This window comes from Sinocyclocheilus anshuiensis, unplaced genomic scaffold (genome assembly GCF_001515605.1).
Source record: "Sinocyclocheilus anshuiensis isolate Anshui unplaced genomic scaffold, SAMN03320099.WGS_v1.1 scaffold419, whole genome shotgun sequence".
NCBI classification, from domain to species: Eukaryota; Metazoa; Chordata; class Actinopteri; order Cypriniformes; family Cyprinidae; genus Sinocyclocheilus; species Sinocyclocheilus anshuiensis.
This window is the reverse complement of record NW_015548228.1, coordinates 1,274,967-1,302,328: the sequence shown is the minus strand read 5'-3', so window position 1 is coordinate 1,302,328 and position 27,362 is coordinate 1,274,967. Positions and strand designations below refer to the sequence as shown.

Below are 27,362 nucleotides of genomic sequence, written 5' to 3'. Positions count from 1 at the left end.
GCAAAACTCCGCATTTGAACAGTCAATAGCAAATACTTAAACTAATAACAAAACATACTTACAGTCGCTGATTCAGAACCAGAAGCGTCAGATTGTCATAGCAAAGTAGGAATTGACACTTTTTTTTTTTTTTAGAAATAGCCTTTGTGACCAGCCTGCCTTGTACTCTTCTAGGTTAAAAAAACTGTTGTCCATAAAATGCGTTGCACAAATTCGAACATCTGGGTTGTGCTGTTCTGTTGTAAATAAATCTTAACCAATGATTCCTAATTGCATCTACTTCCGGAAGGCCAAATAAAGTGCTTTTGCTTTCGCACTGAAACACAGCGTCTCCCTGACATGGCTGCATCTGTTCCTGAAACCACGCCTTCTTTCTTTGCGTGCACATTTGGGCTGCATTATGCTAATATTTCCACACAGTGATGTAGACATGTGGGGGCGTGTTAGAACGAGCCGTTTTAGGTAGGCGTGGCTGACTCTTAACTTTTATAAAGAATATCTCTTTGGATTTGAGACTTTAGTCTTTGCAACTTTACAGATCTTCTTTATGCACCAAGAGCTTGTAACACTCTGAAAACTGAAATCGCATGATATGACCCCTTTAAATATTTGTCTTTCTTATTCTTGTATTCCTAGGCTATTATAACCAGGATTCCTGACATCATAAGAACCATCATAAGCTGGACTATGTCCTACATTCAGGAACACGTTATTAACTGGATCAGGGAACAGGGTGGATGGGTAAGTCTTGACAGTGAATTCCTTACACAGTGACTTCCTTAAAATCATGTTAAACATCGGGTGTCGATGTGATATTTTAACACGGGCCACAATGAACCAAATGCACTGATATCGTGATAAACAAAATGCAAAAAACAACATGAACATTTAACTTATGTGAACTTAATGTGAAGCAGAATATCTCGGCTGTACTATAGACATAGAATACCGTTCAAAAGTCATACATTATAAAATTATAAAGCCATACATAGATCATATATTTTTAAAGAAATTGACGTTTTTATTCGGCAAGGACATGTTCAATTGATTGAAAGTGACAGTAAAGACATTTACAATGTTACGAAAGATTACATTTCAAATAAATGCTGTTCTTCTTTCTATTCATCAAAGGATTTGGTTGTATTGTTTGGCTATGCAATTATTGACTAATGTTTATGTCAGCATAATAATTATGTCAGCAAAAAAGACAAATTGAAATGTAATTAAATTTCTAAATTAATAATCCATGGTATTAGTTTTAAAAAAGTACCATTAAAAATATATTAATTTCTTTTTAAATAATGACCAATGTGTGTACACGAGCATAAATTCGTGATTTCTTTTTCTGTACCACATGACTCATTAAAGGGATAGTTCACCCAAAAATGAAAATTCTGTCATTAATTACTCACCCTCATGTCGTTCCAAACCCGTAAAACCTTCGTTCATCTTCGGAACACGAATTAAGATGATTTTTTGATGAAATCCGAGAGCTTTCTGACCCTCCATAGACAGCAAGGATCCATACACGATCAAGGCTCAGAAACATAGCAAGGAAATTGTTAAAATAATCCATGTGACATCAGTGGTTCAACCGTAATTTTGCGAAGCTACGAGAATACATTTTGTGCGCAAAGAAAACAAAAATAATGACTCTATTCAACAATTTGTCTCCTCCGCGTCACCCTATAGTGCCATTTTGGAGAGTATGACATACATAAACAACTTATGCAACGTGTGTACGCGTATATGTTGTTTATTTTCAGATCAAAGCGTAAACAACGTAAACAGCTTATCCGTGTATGGTGCTGCTGACACAGAACTGCATACGTTGTTTACATATGTGATACTCTCCAAAATGGCGCTGTTGGGGGAAGCGGAGGAGACGAATTGTTGAATAAAGGCGTTACTATCCCTTTAAGAGAAACTTTTAAACCATTTGAATTAGGGATGTCAACGATTAATCGGTGATCGATTAATTGTCGACATCCTGTCATGCCGGTGACTGCGTGCTGCTGCAATAGACGCATTTTGCTGCATTAAAGTTAACGATTAATCGATTAATTGATCGTTAATGTAAACGACGATCGATCATGGAAATGACCGAAAATTGACATCCCTCATTTGAATAAAATATGTAAAGCATTCTTGAGGGGAAAAAAACAACAACATGAAAGCAGTTTTTTTTTCTTCTATTTAAAATATTTTCTCTTTATCGTGGAAACAATCAGAAATGTTATTGAACCTAATACTTTTTGATAAAATATTATTAAAGGGATAGTTCACCCGAAAATGGAAATTACCCCATGATACCCCATGTATATGACTTTATTCTTTCAGACAAATACAGTCAAAGTTATATAAAAAAAAATGTCCTGGCTCTTCCAAGCTTTATATTGGCAGAGAATTGAGGTCAAGATTTTGAAGGTCAAAAAAGTGCATCCATCCATCATAAAAGTTCTCCACACGGCTTCAGGGGGTTAACGAAGGCCTTTTGAAATAAAGCGATGTATAAGAAAAAAATATTCATATTTAAAACTTTATAAACTGTAATCTCTAGCTTCTGTTAACTGTTGTACGTGGGTTCACGAAAGTGAGGCGTTCCAGTGGATGACGTAGGTGTAGCGTAAGCTCCGGTGAGAATATGCTAATTTCACGAAAACAGAGTTTTGTTTACATCAAAGGAAAACCAGTCTCCTCTTGGCTTATATCGAAATCCTCCAACATTTTTCTTTACAAATCCTCGTCATTTTGTACTTCTAATTCACGACCGGTGTTTTGTTTTGCTCTTTCCTGTGCGCTTCCATGTTCGTCACTTCTCACTGGAGCTTACGCTTTGAGTGAGTGACGTGACATGTGGCCAAGTATGGTGACCCATACTCGGAATTAGTGCTCTGCATTTATCCCATACTCGGAATTAGTGCATCCAAAGTGCACACACACAGCAGTGAACACACACACACCGTGAACACACACCCGGAGCAGTGGGCAGCCGTCCATTCCCTCCCCCCACCTACAATCCCTGCCGGTACGAGACTCGAACCCGCAACTTTGGGTTATGAGTCCGACTCTCTATTAGGCCACGACTTTGCCTACATCATTCGCTGGAACACCGTGAACACGTGTATGACAGGTAGCAGAAGCTAGCGATTACAGTTTATAAAGTTTTAAATATAATTATTTTTCAAAAATAAATCTTGGGGTAATTTTCATTTTTGTGTGAACTATCCCATTGTAGCATTTTGTTGATTTTAGTTTATTTTAATTGATTGATTTTTTTTTTTTTATTAAAGCTAAATATGTGGTCAAATTTGCCCTTTTTTCTCCCACAGGAGGGAATCCGCTCCTATTTCGGAACCCCGACATGGCAGACTATTGGTGTTTTCCTGGCTGGGGTGCTCACCACAGTAGTGGTGATCCGCAAAATGTGAAAAGACTGGCAGGAGGTGGAGAGCAAGAGAAGAAAGAGTTGAGACGACGAACCGAGTGAAACAGACCAGCAAAAGAGAACAGAAAAGATGAGGGGGAAGAGGAAGGGATCTGGAGTAGAGATACAGAGAAAAAGACAAATAAGAGAGTTGAAAACGGCCTCAACTAATCAAGAGAGAGGAGGAAAGAGTGAGAGTCAAGCATGATGCAGATGTCTCGAGCCACTCTTGTTACTCCTGAGCTTGTGCTCTTTCTCATCTACAACTTTAAACCTTGATAACATTTGCACTGAAAATCAGAGATTAATGCGTAAGAGTTCAGGTTTAGACTTGATTTTAGCTATTTATTTTTAGTTTGGGCTTATGGGTGTCTAGGTTGTATACAGGACTGTATTGGTATTTGATTTAATCTGTTGAAGTTGTCTCAATGCAGAAATTTCTCATATTAAGTTAAGTTCTCATATTATTTTTATTTTTTGTCCTACAGTCAAAATTACATGCGGTAAATAGTTATAATAGCTTATAAATGGAATTATTATTATTAATAGGCTATATTATTATTATTATGATAAACGCATAATTGTATCTGTCTTTTTTTAGCGCACTGTCATCTGAAAGAGTAGGAATGGGCTCAGACTGTATTCTGCTGATATTTTAATTTCCTATCTCTTCCTCATCCTCCTCGTCTTTTTTTCCACTGTCTCCTCTAGTTATTCATGGTAGGGGCTACACAATGTCTGTAAAGTTGATTGTACTTGAAGGTTTAGCCTCTTAAGAGTTCATGAAATGTTTGCAACCGAATTTGGGAAGTGCAGCCAACCAATCAGCACTCTGGTTCTGGTATGTGGGCGTGTCTTTGTCAGCGAGCCCCTCCTACGACAGGGATAGACAATACTAGTGACTCTTAAATGCAGTGAACTTCTCTGAGCCATGATGATCGTGTTTTTTACAGAACCAAATATTTTCCTTTTCAAATTCCTTTTGGATTCGACAATCCAAAGACTTGCAGGTGCAGATTCTTTGACGAAAAGCAGCTCGCTTGGCTTGAGCTGGTGCAAACATTCGGTCTTGCAGGACTTGCAGGCCGATTAGTTGAGCTTGTCCTCTCAGCAAGGTCTTCTCATTACTGTATTTTTAAGATGGTTAGCCAGACCCACAATCCTACTTTTACATGCAATTGTTCTTTTTTATATATACCTGTTTCTTTATCTTTTGGTTGTTTGGGTAGTTTCATATTCTTTTATTTTTGGTTCTTTCGTTGATAGTGCCTTGGCCTTTTTATGATATTAGCCACCACTTTTTCATCTTTTTCAACATCTTTGTAAACTGGTATAAAATTGTGCACCCTAAGGCAGTCTGTCTGCTGTGTGAGCCCATGAGTTTGTTTTGTAAGCCGTAAAATGAAACAAATTGTTTTTATGGATTTCAATATAAATGTGTGGTGTGTGTTTTGATTTTGGTAGAGAAAGAGTTACTCTAAAATTGTCACATTTGAAAATAACAGTAAAGGATCAAAACTAGGAAATGAACATACAGGAATTATGTAGTAAATGTTCAATTTAAACTATATAATAAGTAGCTCAGCTTCATCTGGGTTTCTTTTAGACAGCTTCATTAGATGCATCCTGGGATGTTTCTAACAGTATTAAAGAAGTTCACATGTATGCTAGACACTTGATAGCCGGTTTTCCTTTACTGACCAATTCATGCTTTCAAAATTTCTCTCATTGTCTGGAAAATCAGTTGTCTGAAAAACTAATTGGAAGCATTTAAGCATCAGCTTTTAGATGAAAATGTCTTTAAAATCATAAGAAACCAATTCAGCTTTTTGTTCAAACTTCTGATTGTATGTAATGCAGTGTTGTTATTGTTAACTAAAATAAAGCCGAAACAATGTAACCATTAGATGAAAATGTAAATAACTTAAAACAAAAATGAGAAATGTTGCCATGACAACTAACTGACATAAGCTTAGGTCACTGATCTATGTAAATTATAGGTTAGTTGTTTAATTGAAATAGTAACATTTCTTACACAAAAACTGAAATAAAAATAAAGCTAATATAATTTTTTATAAACAAAAACTAATAAAAATTACAAGGCACATCAAATGACCAAAACCTTAACTAAACTTAAAATGAAGCTCAAATATAAAAATTTAAAGTAGTAATAAATAGTACTAAAATTACATTGATGTAATGTGTTTTTTCAGCTTACTAGTTTTACTAGTTTCGAATGATTAATGCAATAAGATCATCAGTGTAATATTTACAAAGACAACAATACTCAACATCCCATTAATAACAGACAATTGGGACAACTGCGAAAAAAAAAAAGTGTATTTTTATTGAAAGGCTCTAAAATACAGTTCTTAGAAAGGAGATCGATGATTATTTAAAATTTTGATGTACATCTTAATGTCCCACAGGTAAACCGTACTGACATAGAAAACTTACTCGATCGACTAACTTGCCATTAATCATGAAATGACTCTTTGAAGGCTCACGATGATCTTCACAACACAGCGCAACAAAAGACCTACATAGTTAAAACAACAACAAAATACTGAGAATGTAAATCAATAACATGACAATGGCTCAAAAGTTTGGCCGACGAGAGGCCCAGATGAGATTCACGAATACTAATTCAATGCACAGGTACTTTGACTGGAACAGAAAGCTTGACAGAAACAGATGGAGATGGAGAGATCAGTCTCTAGTCTCCAGCACCCCCTCTCTGATCCTCCAGCTCCATGGCAGTTTGCAGTCGGGGCCGAGGGTGCAGCAGGGGTTGTGTCCGTACTGATGATAGTGGCTGGAGTCAGGGGCCGGGACGCAGCGCAAAAACAGGCTGTTCTCTAGGACCTCTTTGTCAAGGGGCACCAAGCAACCATCCTCTGTTTGCAGACTGAACACGTTCTCTGAGATCTACACGAGAGAGAAGATTTGAACCTCTAGCAAACAAAGAGTAATGCAAATAAAACGTGTTCTATACACACACACACACACACACAGTTTACCTGATCGCTGATTCCTCTTGCAACGTGGCCTACTTTCACCCCGGGCGTCTCCCGAATGTGAAAGCATTTCCCGTCAAAGTCCCTAATATAAACATCCACCCCTGAAGAAACAAAGCACAGATGTGAGCATGGCACAAATAACCCTGATAAATGTCATCTAAAAATATCTCATACCAACAGCATGAGTGAATGAGAGTTCTTGTAGCTTAACTGTGCCAATATGCGAAAAAATAGAAATGCTTAAATATGGGATATGTCTCTAGACTTGCTGTTTTTGATAATATTAATAAAACTGCTCTTGATTTAATTGAATGTTTCCTTATTACTGACTATACATAAGTAATTACTTGGAAAAACCTGAATAATTAACCTTTACCGCACAATATTTTCTTTACTATACTGTTATGTCTTAGGAAGTTTCTATTCAAAGAATCCTGGAAAATTTATAATGGTTTGTTTCCACCAAAATATTAGGCAGCACAACTGATAATAAAATCAGTATATTAGAATGGCTTCTGAAGGATCATGTGACACTGAAGACTGGAGTAATGATGCTGAAAATACAGCTTTGCATCACAGTAATTTATTGCATTTTAAAATATATTCAAATAGAAAAGAGTTATTTTAAATCATAATAATATTTCACAATTTTGCTGTTTTTACTGTATTTTTGATCAAATAAATGCATCCTTGATGAGCATAGGAGGCTTTAAAAAAGCATTTTAAAAACGCTTACTGACCCCAAACTTTTGAACGGTAGTGTATATGCCATAGTTCATGTGTACTTCAAATTTAAATAGCATAATGTTTTTTTTCCAGGATATCGAGTATCACAAAATTCAACCAATGTACGGATTGCTAACAGTTTGGTATCATGCCAACTCTTTGGTCATGTAATGATGCTTTGCATTTCTCTAAAGTAATCAGGAGTTGTTCACACACCGTCAAAGCAGCGGGGCGGGGGTTGATGTTTGGGAGCGAGCCAGTCCCTGCTGAAGCTCTGGCCATCTTGTTGGCTGTTGTAAGAAAACACGCCTGAGCTAAGGTCATCACCAGGACCGAATGACCAACGCCCTGAATCCTGGAAGGAAAAAAAACCTTTGAATTTCAAGTAAGTGATGATTGGTTAAACTGAGATGCTTTACTAGCAAACAACAGGTGATGGTCGTCAGGAAGTTAAACGTCACTCTTAATATCCTTCTAATGTGTTTACTAGACATGTATCAGGTTGTGGGGAATTACAGGCTGCCTCATATTCAGCATTCTGAACTTGATGCTTGGGTTTGTTTACCTTCTTGTCCCAGTATTCTCTAGGGGAAAAGCAGTCGCTACCGAGACAAGAGAGCCACTGCTCCTGCAGCTCAGCAGAATGAGGATGGGAAAGACTGCTCACATAGAAATCTGCAGAGAGAGCGAGAAAAGTGTTATATCCTGCAAAGCTGCAGTTCAGATGGCTGTAATCGCAAGAAAGGATATTGAGTTTCCATCCTCATATTTTTGATGCTAATTTTGGGATATGGGATAGAAGAAATGCTAAATGACACCAAAACGACAATAAAATATACAAAACGTATACGTTTGCTTGAGGTGGATACAATTTTATTTGTTAAGAATACATGTGCATAAACTACTATATGAACACATTTACCAAATAAAATGCTGCAATCTCTTGAATAATTCACATCTAAAAAATATTTATTCTATATTATCATTCAAAAGTTTGGTGTTGGTACAATTTATTTTTAAAAGGAGTCTCTTATGCTCACTATGGCTGTAGGTATTTGATCAAAAATACAAAAAAAATTCTGAAATTTTATTATAATTTTAATCTTTTTTTCTGTTTGAATATACTTTAAAATATACTTTACTGCTGTGATGGCAAAGCTGAATTTTTACTCCAGTCACGTGATCCTTCAGAAATCATTCTAATTTGCTGCAAATATTTCTTATTATTATCAATGTTAAAAATTGTTGTGCTGCTTAATATTTTAGTCATGGAAAGTGATGTTTACAGATCTTTTCAGTGTTATTTTGGAAGACTTTTGATCAAATCTTGCTGAACAAAAGATGTAATTTATTTTGTTTTTAAATCTTACTGACCCCAAACATTTCTACGATAGTGTGTTTAATAAACTAAGTGGCTTCAAATTCCATTTCTATTATTTTGTGTCATTTTTACCAGAAGTGACAAAGGAAACAATTTGCAAATTGGCGGCTCACCTTTCCACAGCTCTTTTTCCGGCACTGTTGGTTCTGGCTCGGTCTTATTGATGATCTGTGGCTCAGGTGAAGTGCTTTGAATGTGGAGCAGTGACTTCGGAGGAGAGTGGTCATCGTTTCTGGTCTCCTCTGTCCGTTTCCACTGTTTTACCTTGTCTGGCTTGTCATGACGTTCTCCATCACCCGCTCTCCTCTTGTGCTCCAAGCTCATCCACTGCTGCTCAGAGTTATCAGAGGGCGTGGTGTGGTGGGATGTGGTGGGTGTGGCTGAATGGGCGGAGTCTGGATTCTCTGGCTTCCCCAGTGGCTTCTGATAGGTTCCTCCTCTCGCGGGGCTGTGAAGTCCCCCCACTGCAAATAAATGTATGACTTTTTAATTGTGTAACATTTAATACACAGCCATTCGTATGTGTTTCATGGTTGTTTACTGTTACCTTCTTTAAGTGCTTTAGCAGTTTTAACAAAGAGTTCTTTGGCAGAGGCTCGTTTGTTTGGATCTTTCTGCAGTCCTGATCTTATGACATCTGCTGTATAGGAGCTGCAGTCACATGGGATTTCCCTCACTGGCGGAGGCTCTTCTGCTATCTGTCAGCATGCAAACACAAACAATACTTTGTACGTGTCTGGTCGATGCAAATCATGTAGTTTTCACAAAACTCTAATTAAAATTAAATGTGACTTTAAAAGTGGGAGGGGCTTATTTAAACGGTTTCCAATCGTAGCTAACCTTGAGGTATAGTGGGCGGGAATAGTAGCGGGTCCACGGATGACAGCCGTTGAGCATGTGCAGAAGCATACAGCAGCTGCTCCAGATGTCTGCTTTTGAAGAGCGCGGCTCATTGAGCACCACCTCGGGTGCCATATGAGTTTCTGTGCCTTTCAGACCTAAACACATAAAAAAAAAAAAAAAAGAGTTGATTCATTTATGTATGCGTGTCTATGTTCACTTGAAATATATTTGAGGCTATAATGAAATGTACTTACTCTTACAATAACTAAGCCCTTGTTTGTCCAATCTCTCCGAGTATCCAAAGTCACACAGGAATGCATCTTTCCCATCTTCTGACAGCAAAATATTATCCGCTGAAAATAAAGTGAGCTAAAATGTAAATGACTGTATTTTTAAGAATATAAATCAACAGGAAACTGAAATATGAAGAAATCCACAATGTGATGTACACTACCATTCAAAAGTTTGGGGTCAGTAAGATTTTTTTTTATAAAAGAAATGAATACTTTTATTCAGCAAGGATGCATTCATTTGATCAAAACTGACAGTAAAGACATTTATAATGCTACAAAATATTTCTATTTCAAATAAATGCAGTTCTTTCTATTCATCAAAGGATCCTGAAAAAACATTATCATGGTTTCAACAAAAAACATAAAGCAGCACAACTGTTTTCAACGTTGATAATAATAACAAATGTTTCTGGAGCACCAAAACAGCATATTAAAATGATTTTGTGACACTGAAGACTTGAGTAACGGCTGGTGAAAATTCACCATCACAGGAAGAAATTACAGTTAGTCATAGAAAACAGTTGTTTTAAGTTGTAATAATATTTCACAATATTACTGTTTTACTGTATTTTTTATCAAATAGGCCTAAATGCAGCCTTGGTGAGCATAAAACAATTCTTTTTACATATATTCAAAAACGCTTACCAACCCCAAACATTTTCTCCCCTTTCAAAACATCACAAACACCCATTTTTGAGGTTTTCTGATTGGGAAATGAAGGCTTAAGTTCCAGACCATCCTCAAGAGCATCTTGATGCATCAAAATCATAGTGCTTCTGCTTCAAACTGATCATAATTTGCTTCTATTTCTGTAACCTTCAGTACACTGACATTACACTTGATTAAATTACTTCATTAACTATTGGTTAGATTTTAGAATGGGTGCAGTACCTATATATACAGTACATATACAGTAGCCTAAAACTATAGCTATCTGACTACTAGTTTAAATTAACTAGTAACCCGGACAAGTGCAAGCCATTTAAAAGGCTGTTTCATTGCATCTATTTCCACAATGCAATACTGTTGAGTCATGCTCAATTAGACAAGCAATGTGTATTTAGAAAATAAGTATGTTTGCCAGTGGGCACATCTCTTCCCATAAGTCTCTGCTCTAGAACTGGCGACTGGACGGTTCCAGGAAAAGTTCAAATTGGAGTGTGTGAGACTTTCGGTTTCTAAATTGCAAACCACAGCTTGTTGACTGAAGAAGAAAAAAAAGTCTAGATGAAATGACTGATAATCAGACTATTTGGACAGCAGATGGCACTGTAGATGTCAGAGTAGAAAGGTTTGCTTTACTGCTTGCTTGAATTGAACTGCCGTTTATCAATTTGAATGGCTGATAAAGACATAAAGCTGCTCATTTAATCTCCTGTGTCCATCTGCATTATATATGGTCAGTTCTTCAGTCAGTGTCTAGTTTCTTTCTCTTGATCTCTCAGTCTCTTCTCCCTCCCCCCTCATCTGAACCACATGAGTCATGCTGTGGGAAATTCCCAGCCCTGGGTTGTACTCTGATCTCCTTTCTCTCTCTCCCCACAGGTGCTGTTTGTCTCACCCTATCCCCGGGAAAAACAACTAAACCCAGCCACAAAAGACAGCATTAGAATCAACTTAAAGTCCTCAACAGCAAATCTATAGTTCTTTAAATTGCTTATGGCTTTACGTAACACATTTGTTTAAAAAATGTGTCATTTGCTTACAGTTTTCTGTGGTAACTTTGAAAAGAACCAATTCATGAGGCTATTTTATTGCACATATATTACTCTTTTATAGCTCAGGAGGTATGGAGGCCATCAGTTACAGTAAACTTCAATGTTATGTTTGTGTTTTTACACTATTATAGTATTTTCTTTCATATTATGAATTAGTTTATATATATATATAAATATATATATATTCAGTTTTCATTTTAAGTTTTAGTAATAGTGTTATGTGCTTTTGTCAATGTTATTGGATTTTTTTTTTTTATATTTCTACTTTTCAGTTTTAGTCATTTCATTATTTTGATATTGTGGCATATCTGAATATACATGTGGAAATGTGAGAGGGCCATTTTATTTCACAAAAAAAGTCTCAATTTCTTCCACATTTAATCTGAATTGCTGTTTAGAAGAAACAATTGCGATATTAAGGACATCTCACTTGTGATTTTTCATTTCTCTATGTGGTTTCCAAAGAACTGTGATCCCAAATAAGGAAGTGCAAAAAAAAAACGCATTGTCAACTTTCCACATAAATAACACGGAGACGTTAAATGTCAATATCATGTCATCTTTCCACATAAGTGAAATAGAGACAGTCTGGATTAGTGAAGAGAGGACAGAAAAATGCAAAATGCTCACGCTTTTGACTTTTTAAGACTCCACGTAGCTTCCACCCCTCTCAACCAATCAAATGGTTCAGTGGCATTTTTAACTATCCAGCCCACATTCTGGACGCACCTTTGATGTCTAGATGAAGGATGCGCTTCCTATGCAGTTGGTTTAGCGCCCCCAATACTTGCTGAAGGTAGTGCAGGGACAGATCCTCTGGCAGGCGGCCTCGTTCCTCCACCAGCTGTCCTAGAGAACCTAAAGAGAGTGCAAAGTCATCAAACATCTCCATCTCTCCAGAAAACACTTCCTTTGAGCAAAACACCAGATATGTCAAATAAGGAACTGAGAAACAGATGAAGGAATAAAGAGGCTGTTTGTTGTGTCTACAAAGGCACTTCTGAGCACTTACTGGATTTAAGGTCCATGAAGAGGATGATGGAAGGACCTTCACGCACCACTCCAAAGAGTTCCACCACCTGAGGAGACTGCAGGGCACTCCACGAGCCCACCTCCTCACTGCTGAAACTCACCAACGGCACCTGAAAACACACACACATGCATCTACAGATCAACAGACAGTAACTTGCATTTGAATGCCAGCAGTGCCATCTGCCGGAATAATAAGATGGACACAAAAGCAGGGCACAAATACCTTTTTGGCGGCACACATGAAGCCGGTGCCTTTGTCTTTGATGCTGTAGACCTCTCCGAAGGAGCCCTGCTTGAGAAATCTACAGCATTCATATTCCCGTCCCTCTCTGTACTCATAATTTACTGGTTGTAGCCCCTAAAAAAAGGGATGCGAGATGTTGATGTCAAACGATGTTATGGATGTGTACTGGCCAATACCGTTATCCAGCCATGTTACAATACACAATATAGTGACAAATATAAAAAGCTACTGTGTACATGCATTACCCATTTAGACTACCTTTTCCCTCATTTTGCATACTGTACATAATAATGTATACCTAATTTCGCTTTCATTTTTTATTTACTTAGACCAAAAAAGCATAGAATCTTTAAATCTGACACTTAAAATCTGGTTATCTGTGTGTGCACGTAACTACACTACAAAAGTTTCAAAAGTTTGGGGTCTATGAGATTTTTTTAGTATTTCTAATAGATGTCTCTTATACTCACCAAGGCTGCATTTATTTGATCAAAAATATAGGAAAACAAACTGTAATATTGTTAAACATTATTACAATTTAAAATAACTGTTTTCTATTTGAATATAGGTATTTTAAAATGTAATTTATTCCTGTGATGCAAAGCTGAATTTTCAGCATCATTAATCCAGTCTTCAGTGTCACGTGATCCTTCAGAAATCATTCTAATATACTGATCTGCTGCTTAAGAAACCTTTCTTATTATCATCAATTTTAAAAACATTTTTTTTCAAGTTTCTTGATGAATAAAAAGTTCAAAAGAACAGCATATATTATAAATGTCTTAACTGGCACTTTTGATCAATTGAATGCATCCTTGCTGAATAAAAGTATTAATTTCTTTTGAAAAAAATATTACTCACCTCAAAGTTTTGAACTGTAGTATATATCTAAATTCTGTGCATTTGTTTATAAAAATAATAAAAGTTTCATTTCTTGAAAAAGTAGAACAACTTAATAATGTTACTTAAGACATGTGCAGCAAATATTCAGCCATCTTTCATAATGTACCTTATAATGTTGTAATGGCTAAATAAATTACTTTGGCTTATTTTAGTTTTGTTTTAAGATTTTTCAACAAATTATGCTATCTACCATGTTTATCGGTAAAGGCCATAATTTCAATACTGATGCAGCTCCACAGAATCACTGAAAATGTCTAATTTCAGAGCACATGACAAACACAGTAAGTGTGTGAAGACGTTTTTTGTACTGTTTGCTTATTGCAAGGAAACTCCCTAAGCAGAACTAGGCTGGTGAGGTAAACATGAAACCCTGCTGAACGCAAGAAAAACAGGAAATCAAAACCGCAAGTCAATTTCTGGCTGTGTACACATGCATGCATGTGTGCTTGTGTTTCTCACTCTCTCTCTCTTCCTCTCTGTATTAGTAAGCCTATGTTGTCTTTATCTGTATTGTCTTTCTAGAGGAATCAGGTTGTGTGTGCCTGTATGACTTATAGGTTGTGTACTTGTATGTCAATTTGTATCTTTGCGTGCAAGAGAACACATCTATGCATCACGCTCTTTCGGTACGAGTTCATACATGTGTCAATTTCAACATGCTTCAACGTCATGTTTTAAATGCCATTTCAAATCACCTCTTTGAACAGGATCCCTTCATTCTTGTCGCTCTCCTCTCTCTCGTCCTCATCTCTCTCTCTCTCCTCTCTCAGCACATCTTTGACAAAGCCGTATGCAAAGCAGCGATCTTCGCTTGTTACAAAGTTCCTCAGGGCTGTAACAGCCAGAGGGCATTCAGTCTCACTTCTCAGGGGAGAATTCAGCTCCTCGCTGTCTTGGCTGTAGCTCTGGCAGCAGGGGAGTCTGGGTAAGGAGGTCCGCCGGGACTCCCACGGATAAGAGTACGACGGGCCCTCTGTTTCCTGCACAGACACCCTCTCCGTGCTGAGGCCACTGCTGCTGTATGTAGTACTACTGTTGTTGCTGCTGCTGATGCACACTGGATCTCTAACCTGAAACAACAGGACACAAAGTTGATTGGACTATTAGAGAGAAAGCCACTTGAAAAGCACTGCATAAAATCAATGTCAGTAAAAATTCCATTTGGACCTGTAAATGTGTCACTTATATCAAGTGCTTCAGGCCTCTAGGGAGAGCTAAAGACAAGCTTTGTTTGACTCGATAGTTAGCTAATCACTGAATTCCCTCTTAGACATTATAAAAACACAGCTGAGACTAGAGTCTAGTTTTAAATCAACAGGTAATCTTTATATATATTCAGTTGGAAAACATAGTGTGCGTCCTACCTAGGTAACACTTTTAGACACCAGCAAAACTATGCTGATAAGATACAGAGAAAACCTAAGGCTGTTTCACATGCATCCCTCATGTATTACGTAATGCCAGGGTGCACTGTGATAAGATCAGTGAAAATTTGCAAGTAGTAAATAACCATTTTTATATTTACTACTGAACAGTATCAACAGAACTTGTGCCGTTATATTAGAAATGCACTAATTCAGTCAATATTAGGTTGCGCTTTGTGCTTATTAGTTTCAATCTGTTATCTTAGCAACATGCTAATGTCAGATACTGCTGGATTCAACTGCTTAGTTCATTAACAGAGTTAAGGCCTGTTCACACTAAGAACAATAACTATAATGTGAAATGTATTAGCGTCTGCACCAATTTGGCTGACAATGTTTTTACTGTTCATCAGCTGGAAAAAAATTTCTAAAAGTGATTCCAATTATACTGTTCCTCTGTCTAGGCCTGTCGCAATAATCAATATATCGACTTATCGCGCAATATATGTACATGACCTCCATAATTTTTGGTGACGCAATATATCGCCCATTATACTTACTTAAAAATTAATGTCACCATGTTTTGTACATTCCACTTGTGCCTGTGTCTTTTGCAGCTTCTCGTACATAACGTGGTGTAGTCATGAGTTGCTCGTTCAAATTTAAAAAATGCTTCTACAAACAAAGTTTCATCTGCAGATATGATCTTGTTTAGGGATCTGTGCCTTTGTGCATACGGACATCTGACTGCTAAGTAGGGATTGTGCTTTTCAGCAATAGTGTGCACCCTTAATTTACAGAGAAAAGAAGGTCAGGGAAAAATCTGTGTATTTTTCTTTTATTCAAATTGCTACTTTGCACTTTTTGTTAGAAAATGTTTATTTACTATTTATTCAGGGTTTTTAAGGTATCTAATATTTTGATACTTCATTTCCATGATCTAAATATTCTTAAAAATTAAACGTTTGTTGTCATTTGGAAGTGTGTAGGCCTTCTTGCATTATTATGCTGTTACATTATGATTATATATTCAGTGATATAAAATGGTCTTTAAAATGACAATAATATCGCTTATCGCAATTATTCCTGGGGCAATATATCGCACAACAAAAAGTTGTTATCGTGACAGGCCTACCTCTGTCGTTATCATTATAGCTGTGGTGTGGACTTTCTTACAGAATTAGAATGATTATTAAAATGTTACAACTATAGTTATCTTAATGCCCTTGTTAAGTCTGTCTGACGTCACACGTGCCCTTTTCTGGGTCCAAGCGCTTTATCAGATCCCAAAAGCAAAACAGTCCATTCTAATTGTGCTACACTACTACTCAGTTAATTTTGACAGACATTTTTGATTTAGTCTTAGTCTTTATCTTGAGACGAAAATGCTTAATAGTCTTAGACACATTTTAGTCATTTGAGTCTTTCATAGTTTTAGTCGACGAAAAGTCATTACATTTTTGTTAACTTTTAGTCATTACTTTTAGTCAAACTGCAGTTACCAACATTTATTTTGGTAGCTATTTTATATGTAGTCTTCAAACAAAAATAGTCATTAATTCTTCTCTCTTTAGACCAAATCAATTAAGCTTATGAGAAATTTGAATCAAGGGTTGAATTTGGAAAAACATGAATAAATGACCATTTTCATTTTTGGGTGAACTATCCCTTTAACAGTATAGTGAAAAGGGAGCAACTTTTTTTTTTTTTTTTTACAAAAATTAAAGTTGTTCATATATAATATATATCATTTATAATTTTTTTAAATGAAGCAGAATAACACAATAAGACAAATACGAAAGAGATACAAATTAAACTTATTTTTCAGATACAGTAGGTTTAAGAAGGAGCACTTCTATCAGCGCGATTCCGCCTATCTTCACTAACTTTAAGTTAATCGACAACAAATTGTGACTCCCGGGAAAAACGGAATGTCTGGTCACCTTATCCCTACCCGTTCGGGTGCTGAGGCCATTTTTTCAGATCGCTAGTTCGCATTTTGGTAGTCTATCCATCCACTTACTAAGATGCCATACTGAGACTAGATATGCAACTGCCCCTTATCCGATTGCAATCCAATGACAGGGACGCACATTTTGAAGGACAAGACAGTAGCCTATAGGATGTATTTTGAATGTCTGGTAGTCCTCAAATAACATTATAGTCCCGTCTCGTCTTGTTAACGAAGATGCGGCATAAATTTCGTCATAGTTTTTATCATCAGATATTAGTTTTAGCTCGTCAACGTCTCTCTCTTAAGCCCTATTCGGACGGGACTTGTTTAGAGAAATTTGTGTTTCACAGACGTACTTGGTGATTTTAATCCCATCCGAATCTACCACGTCTGTGTTTTTCTCACACAACCTCTGTAAAAATTCCAGAGCAAATTACCTACTGTTTTTCAGCAAACTCAAGTGATCCTCTGAGAAAACTAATCCCGTCCGAATGCGAATGTCTGTGATTGCCGGTGATATTTTTTTTCACAACGCGTTTCCTTGTGTGTTTTGGCCAACGTGAAGTACCGTAGATGCTCTTACCGCACGCATGTTTGATATATTTGCTTCCCGGCAAAGAAATAATAAAAAAAATAACAATAATCAAATCAAGAGCCAGATCACGTAAACTGTTAAGACTTGTATTATTGTAATATCAGCATCAGGTAAGATTACTCACGTTCATTTCTGCACTCAATTACATTTTTTAATTACAGATGTACCTTTATGAAAATTAAACATGGGTTTACTACAAAGAAATAAAAAAAAATTAAATAGTTCAACTAAAGTAACCACACATTAACATGGTTTTGCTATACTAGCCATTTAGCTTCACCATGGTATTTGTGTGATAATACTAATGGTAATAAATCCGAATGACTATACGCAATATGCGTGATCTCTGTGACGCCCAGATGCAGTAGCCCCTCACTGCAGAACAAAGATCCAGTGGGCAGGGTTGGATCCACATCTAGGGGGTGGAGATGGTAGGTTTAGGGGTGGAGATGGGTGGGTTTAGGGATCAGGGGGTGGAGACGGGTAGGTTTAGGTATATGTAAGGTGGGAGGAGTTGGATCTGGATCCAACCTCGCCCCCTGGATCTTGTGTTCTGCAGTGAGGACCATCTCCCCAGATGTACAAAACAGACCCTCCCACCTCTGTAATAAACACGGAGATGTTAGTCCCGTCCGAATTGGTACATCAAAATTGCAGACGTCAGGTGGTAAGAATCGAAACTCAAACGTAGTTTAGAAAACTAGTCAACGTCCGAATAGGGCTTTAGTCACAGAAAAAATGTTCGTCAACGAATATTTTTCGTCGTCGTCTTCGTTGACGAAATTAACACTGCTACTACTGATAAATCATGATCCTAACCAAGGATGTGGTCTAAGTTGGACAAAGAGTGATTTATCTTTTGTAAATTGTTAAAATATTAGTGTCCAGGACAAATGCTTAGCTTACAGATGTGCTTTAAATTAATTATGCTCATTAACGGCTGTTGAGATCATATTGATTCAGTATCAAAACTGAGTAGATGCTCGGACCCGGAAACAGAATTTGATGTCACAATTTAACAAGTGTTATACTTGACATGAACAACGACCCTTTAATGAATATAAAGAGGATTTAGATGGTAAGCATCAAAGCAGCACATTACGTTTTGGAACGAAGCCGTTGAATATATCTTTTATTGAACTCAAACCCATTTGTGTAATGCCCTCCCCTCAGCTCTACGGTAATTAGTTAATTCAGTCTAACCTGAATGAGAGATGAAGAAAGGCACTCGCCGCTGTCCTGTTCTGGCACTCCAGTGACTCCCACGGACTCACTCACTCGGCTGTCCTTCTCGTCCCGCTTTCGCCGATGTTTCTTATGACGTTTCTTTCTGGGCCGACTGCGAGAGATGGTTCCAAGAAGCGACTGGGAGGAGATGCTAAAATGCAACCCGTTTTGTGGTGGTAAATAAATGTCAGAAAATAATTTAGTTGCCGTGATATATTAAGTCCTGATATTAAAAGAGAACATAATGGAACACGCGATTGTGTGACAGTCACATAAGACTTTACCTGCCATTGGGGCAGAACTCCTGTGAATCCTGGGACTCACCTGTAAAAAAGAAAAACAATTTAGCCCAAATGTATATTTGGAAAAAACACTGACAAATCAGTGAAATCAAATGAGTTTATCCGTTTCAGTCTCGGTACTTACACTCTGCCTGTGCAATAATGGACTGTTTCTCGGTTCTCTGTGTCCACTCATGGTCGGCAGTTCCACGATACACGGCTGTCCAGATGTTCAACTGATTTGTTTTGTCCCGCTCTCCTCCTTTGCTCTCTGTGCGAGAGGCTGGGCCCGAGCTGGGGCAGTTGAGAGCTTTGATGTCCCTTTGGGCCATGTGGGAGAACGGGACAGTGGAGTTCAAGATTCGCGGCATCCTGAAATTCTGCGAAACAAAAAAAAAAGATCAATAAATCAATTCAGTCTCATATTGCTTATTCGACAGAAGTAGCATTGGATGTGTATCACTAAACGTATCGTAACCGTTTTGTGGGAAAAAATCCCACACACCTGGCCTTCACTAACCGGTGCTGGTTATGCTGACTGGCAGGGGAGGATATTTTCTTTCAAATACAAATTCATTAAATCTTCCCTCTAACAATGATCGGTCACAAAGCCTGAACTTTGTACCTGCTAAAGGCAACAGAGGACACTGCTCTCAGTGTTTTCAGTCAACACAAAGACTCTATTCTTCACATTAGCACTTCCTGCTCCTCAAGGTTGATCTGTGGAGCGGGAGGAGCCGCTGAGGGCGAAACATGAGCCTTCTGCTTATCAAAATGAAGGCGGGCGCTGTGCGGCTCACACCACCGCCGCTGTGTTTTGACAGTTTGATGGGATGATGTTGTACAACCCACGATAAAATATGCTCACCAGTCTTGAGAACTCATTTTGGAACTGAAAAAGTCCTAATTTAGAACATTATATCAGAGCATTATCTCTGATGAATTACAAAAGTAAGTTAGCTTGTTATCATAAACCTAACGTCAGTGACTACTTCTCACTATTTCACTGTGGGTACATGTGGGAGGTAAACGTATAAAAGATCTTTTTTCCTTGTTTGACAGATCTATGATACATTTTCAAATCAAACTCCTCAGAAGGTGTGTTTCAAATTTTTTCTTCTAGTTCCTCATTGTTTTGAAATACAGTAGTGCTTTTGTTAATGGAATGTAGTATGAATGAGAAATAGCAGTTGATCCTTGCCTTAAGCATTAAACTCTGGTCTGTATTTTACGTCTTTTGGACATGAATGATGCAACTCAGAATATCTTAAGGTTGGAATACACTACACGACTTTTGCCGTGATTTCTGCCCCGATTTAGTCTGAAGTAGTTGACGCTAGTCGCCAAAAGTGAGAGCCTGCCTGCAGACTTGAGTTGACAGCATTCACAGAAAATCACATTGTTTATGATAGTCCCAGACTCTGATTTTTTTAACTTCAGACTCTGAATCCATCCAGTCGGTGGATATCAAACCTGTTTGAGATTTAGATCCGATTTTAGAACACGTATTGTTTTCACGCATCTAGCAACAAAACACACGTTTCTGCGTTAGTTTGTTGGGATCTGAACAATTTTAAAGTCTGGTAGTGTGTGATCCTCAGTCGTTTAGTGAATGATGGCCAGTTTTTTCCTCTGTGACTGTTTACAAAGCTGGTAAGTGTATGATGCCTAGCGTTTTAAAATATGTTCGGAGTCGTATAGTGTATTCCAGCCTTTAGCAACTGTATAGCAATAAGTTAAAACTACTCAGAACACCTTAGCAACTGCACAGCGCCCCAGAACACCTTAGCAACCACACTGGCATCTGCTCACGTTACTCTAGCATTGTGGTGGCAGGCCCACATTTTCTTCTTTCTAGCTTTAATAAATGTGCACTCATTTAACTAAATAACATTGCATTTATAAAACGCAAAAATATAACTTCTTTGTAGTAAGATAATTATTCCTAAAGGCTTTTCACAACATAAGTACTCTAAAATCTGAACAAGCAAGTCTTTTTGTTCCATTCAGCTGGAAAGATCTGCACAGCCTGGAGAAACTCTGCAAGGTCTCACGCAGTTACTGCATGTTGCATTAGTGAGCCTTTATATGACCCCAGTTAATCTGTCCCACTCTCCCTTTCTCTTTCCCTTTCCCTTTTCCTCTCTCTCTTATACCTCTACACTAAGAGAAAACAGGCCTCCATCTAAAACTAAACATCATCCGTGTAGATGCTGCCAAAGGCTTATTGGCTGCAAGGAGCCGAATCCTCCATTTTGATAGCTAATGGAGAAGCTGTTACGTCATCCAAATGACTTCAGAGAGCACTCACAGCACTGTGGGAAGATAAAAATCCATCCGACAGCAATCCATACATAAGCAATGGAAAAATGTTGCAAGAAAGTCATGCAGTCGAGCAACCTGTAGTTCCTCAAACGTTCCTCATGCTGAGAGCAGTTTCACATGAGACCCCAGCAGAGACTGACACTGCTGCTTACTGTCCTTTCCATTACAGTTCAGCCATCTGCATTCAATGATGATTAGCAAACACTTACCCATTTTAATCAGGCACACAAGAAAAAGCAAAAGAGAGAGAAGAAAACGTACCGCTTTTTAAATGCAGCTTCAAATGCATAGAGCAAAGCATGAGAGATCTCGTATGATATGATCCAAACACTCGTGTACTAACACTATCACAGCCGGTCCCTCCTCTCTCTCTCTCTCTCTTTTAGTCAGCTACACCTCTGACGATTGATCCCGCTGGCTCTCTGCCATGTTGAGAGCGGCTGCGCTGATTGTATAGAGCTGATTTACGGGAAATCCATCTCCATTTCCCCGCCTCCTCTTCGGGCTGCAGTCCGGCTCTCAGTAACTTCACCTGCCTGACAGCCTCTCGTTCGTTAACTGAGCTTTCTCTTGTACCAATAGATCCACCTCAAACCCTTCATTTCCATTTGTGTGTGTCTATGTTTTTATCATTTATCATCTTAAAGGGATAGTTCACCAAATTAAAATTCTGTCATCATTTGCTCACCCCCATGTCATTCTAAACCTTTATGACTGATTTTCTTTGTGGACAATAAAATATATTTTGAGAAACCAATGTTCTTTAAAATATCTTCTTTTATGTTCCACAGAAAAAGTGAAGTCATAGGTTTCAGACTACATGAGGGTGAGTAAATAATGACAGAATATACATTTTTGAGTGAACAATTCCTTCTTTTTACCTAATTCTTTCTTGCAAGAAGGCGGGCATCGCTCAACCAAACATTAACAGATTTTACTGGTAAGCAGTGGCATTTAAAATGTCCAATTTGTATTTTGTTTAGTGCGTGGAAGACCTCATCAAATTGAGAAAGGTCAGATCTTGCTCATCTACTGTAACCTCACAATTTGCTGACGTCAAGTTACTCGTCACTGGATTTCCATATCAAAGCCTACATCCAAAATGCTGTCGTAATATCCTACTCAATACTTTTTTACATGTAGTACTAAGAAGTTATCCAAATATAAATATTGCTGATGACAAGACGAAAAGAAGCCATTCTCATAAAATGTATGTAATACAAAATAGCAGATAAAAATGACTGTCCCTAAATGACTTCTATCTACACACCTTGCTTGTTTTATATATATATATATATATATATATATATATGTTTGACTGCTTCACTGAATGCTTTTCAAGTTAGAAATAACTTTGTCAGCTAAAAGATATGTCAATACAATAAACAACCTCATTTCATTACATCACTATTTTCTCTTTGAAGGAAATGGAGCTGAAACATTTTAATGGCATTAAACATTTTTCAGAAGTTACACTACCATTCAAAAGTCAGTACATTTTTTTTTTTAAATAAGGAAATGAAAAATTCAGCAAGGATGCATTAAAATTGATCAAAAGAGACTAATTATTATGTTACAAAATATTTCTGTTTCAAATTCTGTTCTTTCAAACTTTCTATTCATCAAAGAATCCTGAAAAAATGTGCTATGGTTTTCAGTAAAATATTAAAGGGGTCCTATTATGCTCTTTTACAATGTCTTGAATTTGTTTTGGGGGTGTACTAGAACATGCTCTCATGCTTGGTGGTTCAAAAAACGCATAATTTTTTACACAATTTACATTATTAAAATACCTTTCTCCCCATCCTGGCACAAACGGCTCGATTAGTTCCGGGTTTGATGAAGGCCCGCCTTCCGAAAAACTAAATGTTGTGATTGGTCAGCTGTCCCAGTGCGTTGTGATTGGCGAACAGCTTAGATGGTGTTTCAGTACTGCCCCGCCCCTTGCCAAAGCAGCGAGTTCCGTCTGCTCCGGTTTAGTTAAGGGTGGCGTCGTGTAACATACATATTTACCTACATAATTATTGAGGTGCATGTGTAATAACTTGCAAAAACTTGAGGCTGCAGCAGCACTTCTTCGTCGTCGTCTTGTCTGATGCACTCAACCAAGCGTTCTTCTAACCATGACCTCGCCCCTCACCCACCCCCCAACCATTCGAATTTCCGTAGGCGGGAATTATTTTAATGATATTCTAATGGACCGATTTGTGACATCACAAAACCCGGAAAACAAACGCTGTAGTCCAAACGAGCCGTTCGTTGTAGTTCTTGAAAAGGAATTTTTTTTTTTAAACGAAATATCTCCCTTTGGAGTGGACTTTGAGATTTGTAAGTTTGAAGATCTTTTTTATGCCCAAACATACACACTACACACTGACTAAAATTCAAAAAGTGAAAAAGCATAATAGGACCCCTTTAAGCAGAACAACTGTTTTCAGCATTCATAATAATAAAAATGTTTCTTGAGCACCAAATCAGCAGATTAGAGTCTGATTTCTGAAGGATCATGGGAAACATGACTTTTTTGCTGTAGTTTTGATCAAATAAATGCAGCCTTGGTTAAGCACAAGAGACTTCTTTCGAAAACAGCTTACCAACCCAAACTGTTGAATGGTAGTGAATTATTCACATAATAATCGCACATCTGTACATTATTCAAAGCGAGAAAAAACAACTAGCAAAGTCAATTTCACACTGCAAACTTTTTCTAGACACATTTGTCACAGTCAATTAATGTTCAGGCTACTGCAGAACCGGGAGTTATGCCACACCCTGCATCTGTCATTTCTAATTAACAGTTCAGGGAAATGGTGCGGTTTGGCTTATAACGCTCAGACAAAAACTCGTTATCGGACGTTAACATTTCATCAACGCATCAAAACTCACAGCCTGTAATTATCAACCGATTCAAAAAAAATGTAGACTTGCAGGTTCTGCATTTTTTTTTAAATGTCGAAAGTTTTTTTGCAGAAGTGAGAACACACAGCTACAGGCAGATGAGGAAGAAAACACAAAAAGATTCAACGATCTATGGCATACAGAAGTGTGGATGTTTCAGACCGCTCAAACAGGAACAGTGTGGTATTGAGGCCAGGGACAGGGCCGAGAAGAAATACACACACATGCTAAGAGGTATAATGATAGCCTTTTACCACTGAAGTGTGTGACAAAAAACATTGGTTTAACCTTTGGGAATGTCCACTTCACAATGACTGTGTGTGTGTTTGTAAGACCAGACATTAGGCAATTACACAGTCTTTATCACTTCATAGACAAACGGTACTAAGTGGTAAAACAGTGGTTTTCTTGGAAAAGGTGACACTTGGGTGTGCATGTTTGTATATGAAGCTCCATCACTTATAAATGTTATATACCCTTAAAACTACTGCCTTTTTACTTTACACATTCAAAAAGATGGTTGAAAGTGCAAACAGGTTGAAGCATGAAAACCAATTTTCCAACTTAACACAAGACACTACAGGTGAATAGGGTAAAACTAATAAATATCACCCTACTTTCCCAGTTAATTCAATCACATTGCATTTTTGTATTGCAAGTTTTCTGAAATGTTGTTTACATATGCAAATTAGGAAATATCTTAAAAGTGCACTAATTTGCATACATTTCCAAAACGGATACAGAAAATTGGATAAATCCAGGTTCAACATTCACCATTTTTTTTTTTTGACATATTAAATCAATCACTCCATAAATCAGAAAATACTGTCAACATCCGAGAAATAAAAAAAATCACCATGTTTTAAGAATAAAAATTCATATAAACCAGGCGAATAATAGATGAACAACCAGCTTGGAATAAAGATAGGAATAAAACTGTAAAGTTTGGTGTAAGTGAATTGGCATGAGGGAAAAAAAATAATTTTAAGAAAAATGCCTTTCAAGATATCTATTGTAATTGAAATTTACAGATGCAACTAAATAAAGGGTAATAAATTAAACACTTGAATGTGTATTTTTGGATGCTTGTTTTCTACTAGTCTGAAAGAAGAAGACGTGTTATGGAAACAAAATAGTCTCAAAATTGACCAGTGCATGAAAAAAAAAAGTTTTGCTTGTAGTGTATTGCCTTAAAGGAAAACAGATTGAAACACACACACATACACACACACACACACACACACACATTGAGACATTAAGCAGTGACTCACCCACGCCCCCACACATGAACAAGATGCTTTTGGCCTGAGTAAGTCCTGCTAAAGTCTAAACTCAGGGACTGTGGAGGCCTGCAAGTTCTGGACCTGTTGCTCAGCCCAATGCAAACAGACCCCTGAATACCTGTCAGGGGCCCCTCTGCACTTTTAACACCAAGAGACACACAATACATAAAAGGCTGTTGCTATGAAACACTATTTCCATTTCATTACATAAAGGCTTTCGAGGATAGACATTAAACACGTGACAATAGACTTTGCACTTATGTACTGTATATGAAGGGGATGTGGATTGTACTACAGAAGATCCTTGCACACTCAAGGCAAATGTAAAAGTTGAGCAACTGAATAAATGATTGCTATTTAATTAATGTTACATATAATATGTAGAGAAACGTAACTTTTTTCTTACACATTTCACATCCAAGAGATTTGTGCAAGAAAATCCTTTTCCCAACGACTTCATTTCTCAGTTATCTTTTAGACATTTATATGAACAATCTTTTGAAAGTTCGTGAGTTTTTGCATGAAGAAACGCATTAAAACGTTTTTAAACGATGAAAGGCAGAAGCGTCTAACTTCCTCCTTCGCGCCTCCGCCATTTCGCACGAAATCAAGAGAAAATCCTCCGAGACAGAATTGAGTGAATTCAGCTCGTGTCCCTGTTAAAGACAAGCCTTCGTGACGGACACTATAAGGGTAATTCAGTAAAGTTAAGGGGACTTACCTTAATAGTTTTTAATAAGACAGGAGAATGTGTCTTGTGTCGGACGTTGTCGAGCTCTTCTGGTCGCTTTGAGACAGGAAGACGAAGGATGCGTGTCAAATCCTAGTAAGCTGCCTACAAGACTAGAGCAACTTTTTGACACAACCTTCAAATTACCACAATAAATAAATAACTATGCTAGGGCCCTATGAAATACATTTTATTTTTTCCCAAATTCCATATTTTTTTATTCCAAATTTAAATTTTTTTGGATTCTGTTTTTTTTTTTTTCCATTTCAATTTTTCTCTGGACTCCTTTTTAAATTGTTAAATTAAATTGTATTAATCAAAAGCGCGTCTGACTATATATTTTTGACTCTCAGAGCAGTTCTGGGGATGTTGTTCATGTATTTATTATGTCCTATTTAGTGAGAAGGCAGATGCTGTATGTGTGTAGTAAACAAAACCGCGTGACATTCATTCACACCATAGACTATGATTCAGACAGACACAGAACATGCAGGATTTATATTAAATAGCCTTTTTGCTGCTTAATATTTACAGATACTAGTCCATATCACGATTTAAGTGCAATGACCTTCCGTTGATTAATTCATCCAAACTTTGACAAATTCCGTGACATTCTGCTTTACACAGTAAATTCCGTTGACTGGATTTCGCAATTCCATCCGTGTTTTCCGAATCGCGAAATCATAGGGCCATCGGCGTACCTTGTGGGACGGTCCAAACTCCACCTCTGAGCCGCTGTCATCAGAATCCTGCGTGTTGCCAGATGTTGAGGGTCTTGAGGTGTGCACCAACCCATTTAGAGCGTCTGTAGTGAGCCGATTTTTTTCATTATTGATCGTACATCGTACAGAGGTCAAAATTATCGTACGTCTGGCAACACTGCTACATAGACAGCATGCTTGGGCACCACAAACGCGTTCATGCAGCTGTCTAGGGCTGCATTCCACTCCACTTTTAGACACGCACTCGCGAACTTCCCTAAGCACTTCCCCTCGGGGGAACCCCGCTGCCATTTTGAAGTGCGTTCCACTTCATACCCTCGACCCCTCGATTTTGACCGAGGGAGCGAGTCTGCTTCATATGCACACTTCAGGCCGCTCCATAGACCACATTGCAAC

General features: G+C 37.6%; 2 protein-coding genes across 4 annotated transcripts in view; one reads left to right on the top strand and one right to left on the bottom strand.

The window, feature by feature from the left end:
• The window catches only part of LOC107654525 (apoptosis regulator BAX-like), a 15,738-nt gene extending 4,130 nt beyond the window's left edge, over positions 1–11,608 (top strand). The window contains exons 6-8 of one of the 2 annotated variants that reach the window (XR_001630344.1): positions 637–741; positions 3,333–4,840; positions 11,598–11,608. Coding sequence is in view for 1 of the 2 variants with exons in the window: in XM_016441626.1 (XP_016297112.1) it covers positions 637–741; positions 3,333–3,431 (204 nt within the window). In the remaining variant the exon portion in view is untranslated. Of the gene's footprint in view, positions 1–636; positions 742–3,332; positions 4,841–11,597 lie in introns of those variants that run through there. The other variant, XM_016441626.1, reaches the window with a different exon arrangement.
• LOC107654524 (mitogen-activated protein kinase kinase kinase 14-like) lies at positions 5,751–26,348 on the bottom strand. Of its 2 annotated transcripts, none has more exons than XM_016441623.1 (16): positions 26,236–26,348; positions 19,154–19,388; positions 19,012–19,051; positions 18,704–18,878; positions 14,283–14,657; positions 12,664–12,798; positions 12,421–12,550; positions 12,138–12,266; positions 9,652–9,750; positions 9,395–9,552; positions 9,102–9,252; positions 8,668–9,018; positions 7,739–7,848; positions 7,390–7,528; positions 6,448–6,548; positions 5,751–6,355 (listed from the first exon to the last, which is right to left on the bottom strand). In XM_016441623.1, exons 2-16 carry the CDS (start codon positions 19,377–19,379, stop codon positions 6,137–6,139), a joined length of 2,538 nt encoding a protein of 845 aa, XP_016297109.1. In that variant the 5' UTR covers positions 19,380–19,388; positions 26,236–26,348; the 3' UTR covers positions 5,751–6,136. The 2 variants fall into 2 exon arrangements, with proteins under 2 accessions (XP_016297109.1, XP_016297111.1); XM_016441625.1 differs by lacking the exon at positions 26,236–26,348 and adding an exon at positions 21,595–21,666.
• Positions 26,349–27,362: the final 1,014 nt, after the last annotated feature.

Bases quoted from the DNA above. Each gene is read 5' to 3' on its own strand.
- LOC107654524 (XM_016441623.1), bottom strand. From the start codon at position 19,379: ATGCCGCGAATCTTGAACTCCACTGTCCCGTTCTCCCACATGGCCCAA. The intron at 12,267-12,420 runs GTAAGTGCTCAG...CACTCTCTTTAG, and splicing joins CTTCATGGACCTTAAATCCA to GTTCTCTAGGACAGCTGGTG. The intron at 7,849-8,667 runs GTGAGCCGCCAA...CTCTCTCTGCAG, and splicing joins GGAAAAAGAGCTGTGGAAAG to ATTTCTATGTGAGCAGTCTT.